The 2,613-nt window shown below is 33.7% G+C and overlaps 1 protein-coding gene across 1 annotated transcript; it reads right to left on the bottom strand.

The window, feature by feature from the left end:
• Nucleotides 1-1,173: 1,173 nt before the first annotated feature.
• On the bottom strand, nucleotides 1,174-1,740 carry LOC130670477 (uncharacterized). The gene has a single exon (XM_057473884.1). It carries the CDS (start codon nucleotides 1,738-1,740, stop codon nucleotides 1,174-1,176), a length of 567 nt encoding a protein of 188 aa, XP_057329867.1.
• Between the last annotated feature and the right edge of the window lie 873 nt (nucleotides 1,741-2,613).

The following is a 2,613-nucleotide window of genomic DNA, read 5'->3' as shown; positions in this document are numbered from 1 at the left end:
GATTTTACGCAGTTTCTGACCGATTTCAGTGGATTCTATGGGAACTTTCGGGTAAGCGTACAGTCAAATTGAATAATTATTTGTCATTACAGTTGATTGTAATGTGATGTTATTAAAATTTCATGTAATTATATTTCATTTAAAATCATAATCAAGTGATTTTAAACAAAAAAATTATTTCAGTTATTCAAAAGCACTTCGAGTTATGTTTTACACAACAAGCGTAACCACTTACAGAATTGTATTCTCAATAAATATTTGACATAATATTAACAGTATATGACTTTTACCACTACTCAAATACACTACAAAGTGCCTTTGAATAATGGAAATAAAAAAAAAATAATTTTCACAAAAAATAAAAGAAAATAATGAAGTAACTGAAGATAATCATAATTCAAATCACTATCGATACGTAATTGACGATATTATTAGATTATGTTTTACTTGTAATACTTTATGCCATAGTTCCCACAGAATCCAATCAATTGGGTCAGAAACCGTATAGAAACCAAATCTATCGGTTGCTATCCGATTTTTGACCGATTCAAGTCGATTCAATGGGAACTTTTGGGTGCAATACTATCGCTGAAGTGTTACACCGTAACATGAATTTTAATATTTATTGTTGTAATAGATATTAAAATTGCCGAAGCTTCTACCGTTGTCACCACGCCCTCTACCTCTGTAGTTCTTGTTATTCTCGCGACCGCCTCGCCAATTCTGCCTCTGTTTCCCACCATTCTTTCTTCTTTTTTTATTATTTAGATTTCTTTGTGACTCTTTGTCTAAAAAATTTTAAAGATATTATAAAAGAACATAAAAAAAAAATTTTTTTTTAAATTAAAAAAAAATCACAAAAAAAAGTAAACAAAAAAATTGGTGTAAAAATATCCACAACAAAAAAATTTCTGGGCTTAAAAATTTCTAATTCCCCTAATACAATTTTTGTTTGCCCTAAGAAATTTTTCGCATTATGAATTGAAAACAAAATCTTTCTTGAGGCAAGAAAAATTTTTTGGAGCGTCAAAAATATTTTTAAGGCGAGAAAATATTCTTGCACCAAGACATTTTTTCTAGTTTTAAGAAAATTTTTGTCTTAAATTCATGGTGCAAACGAATTCTTGTATCAAAAAATCCTTTTTTTCTGGGTAAAAGAAAATATGGTCCAAGCTATATGACCTCGCGCTTGCCATCGTCATCGCTTGAATAGTTAACTGAAGCTGCTGGAGGTACGACTAGAGCTACTGGTACAGCTGGAGCTACTAATGCGGCTGGAGCTACTAGTGCATCTGGAGCTACTGACACGGCTGGAGCTATCGGTGCGGCTTGAGCTACTGGCACGTTTGGAACGACTGGTGCTGCTGGAGCTACTGGTGCATCTAGAGCTACTGGTGTGGCTGGAGCAATCGGTACGGCTGGAGATACTAGTGGAGCCACTAGTGCATCTGGAGCTACTGGCACGGCTGGAGCTATCGGTGAGGCTGGAACTACTGGTACGTTTGGAGCTACTGGCGCAGCTGGAGCTACTGGCGCTGCTGGAGCTATCGGTACGGCTGGAGCTACTGGCGTAGCCGGAGCTACTGGCGCAGCTGGAGCTAGTGGTACGGCTGGAGCTATCGGTACGGCTGGAGCTACTGGTGGAGCTACTAGTGCAGCTGGAGGTTGCCGTAGCCTGTCCATTGCTTGGTTGTAATTTTCAAGTCGTTCCCGCTCACGCTGCGCCCATCGCTGTTCCATACGTACATTTTCCGTTTCCAACTGAGCTACATAGCGCCTCAGGTTATTGAGCTGCTGGGTCACGTTATCTAAATGATAATAAAAAAAATTAATAATTATTGAGAACTTTTAAAAGTATATGCATTGCAAGGTATTAACTTGGTGACCATGGATTTTTTAAACTGAAATTCCCTGACTTTTTCTAGGTATCCCAGTCAAATAATTAACAAAAATTCCCTGAATATATGTAGTAATATTAAATCATGAGAAATATTTTTATTTAATTTAAAATTAAATGATATAACTCAGTTCAATAAATTATCAGTCATTGTCGTTAAATACAACGTTATTTTATTATTTGTCAATCATCATATGTTTTTTTAATTATTGAATGAATAATTTTTTATTTTTGATTTGACATCTATATTCTCGTAAAACTTACTCTATGATAAAATTTAAAAAATGTTCATTTTCAGTAGAGTAAATTTCGTAAATAAAAACATTTTATAGAATATTAATGAAACGTTAATGAAATACGCGAATAATAAATATAGTGAAACTTGTTAGTTCAATCACTTATGTATATTTTTAAACTATTTGGTTATTTATCATGTCAATATGCATGTTAGTAGCTTGGAATTCCAGACGATTCGTTTCTAGTGGGATATTTTTTTTTTCGAACAGCCTTTCAAATTCTAACTGCTTCATATTTTCGCTATAGGAATCAATTTTTACTTATTTTTTTTCCAAAATGGCATTACAATTGCATTTGCGCCGTGCCACTTTTCAAACAGTTTTGACAAAAAAAAAAAACCTATCAGATTTTTTCAGTCCAATCAAAAAAAGAAAGTAAAAAAAATTATTCCACCTTTGTAATTAAATTCCCTGTTTTTT

This window comes from Microplitis mediator, chromosome 6 (genome assembly GCF_029852145.1).
Source record: "Microplitis mediator isolate UGA2020A chromosome 6, iyMicMedi2.1, whole genome shotgun sequence".
NCBI classification, from domain to species: domain Eukaryota; kingdom Metazoa; phylum Arthropoda; class Insecta; order Hymenoptera; family Braconidae; genus Microplitis; species Microplitis mediator.
The sequence above is the reverse complement of the archived record's forward strand: the minus strand, read 5'-3'. Positions and strand labels throughout refer to the sequence as shown.

What these genes read in the sequence shown, in the direction of transcription:
- LOC130670477 (XM_057473884.1), bottom strand. Translation starts at nt 1,740, where the DNA reads ATGGAACAGCGATGGGCGCAGCGTGAGCGGGAACGACTTGAAAATTAC.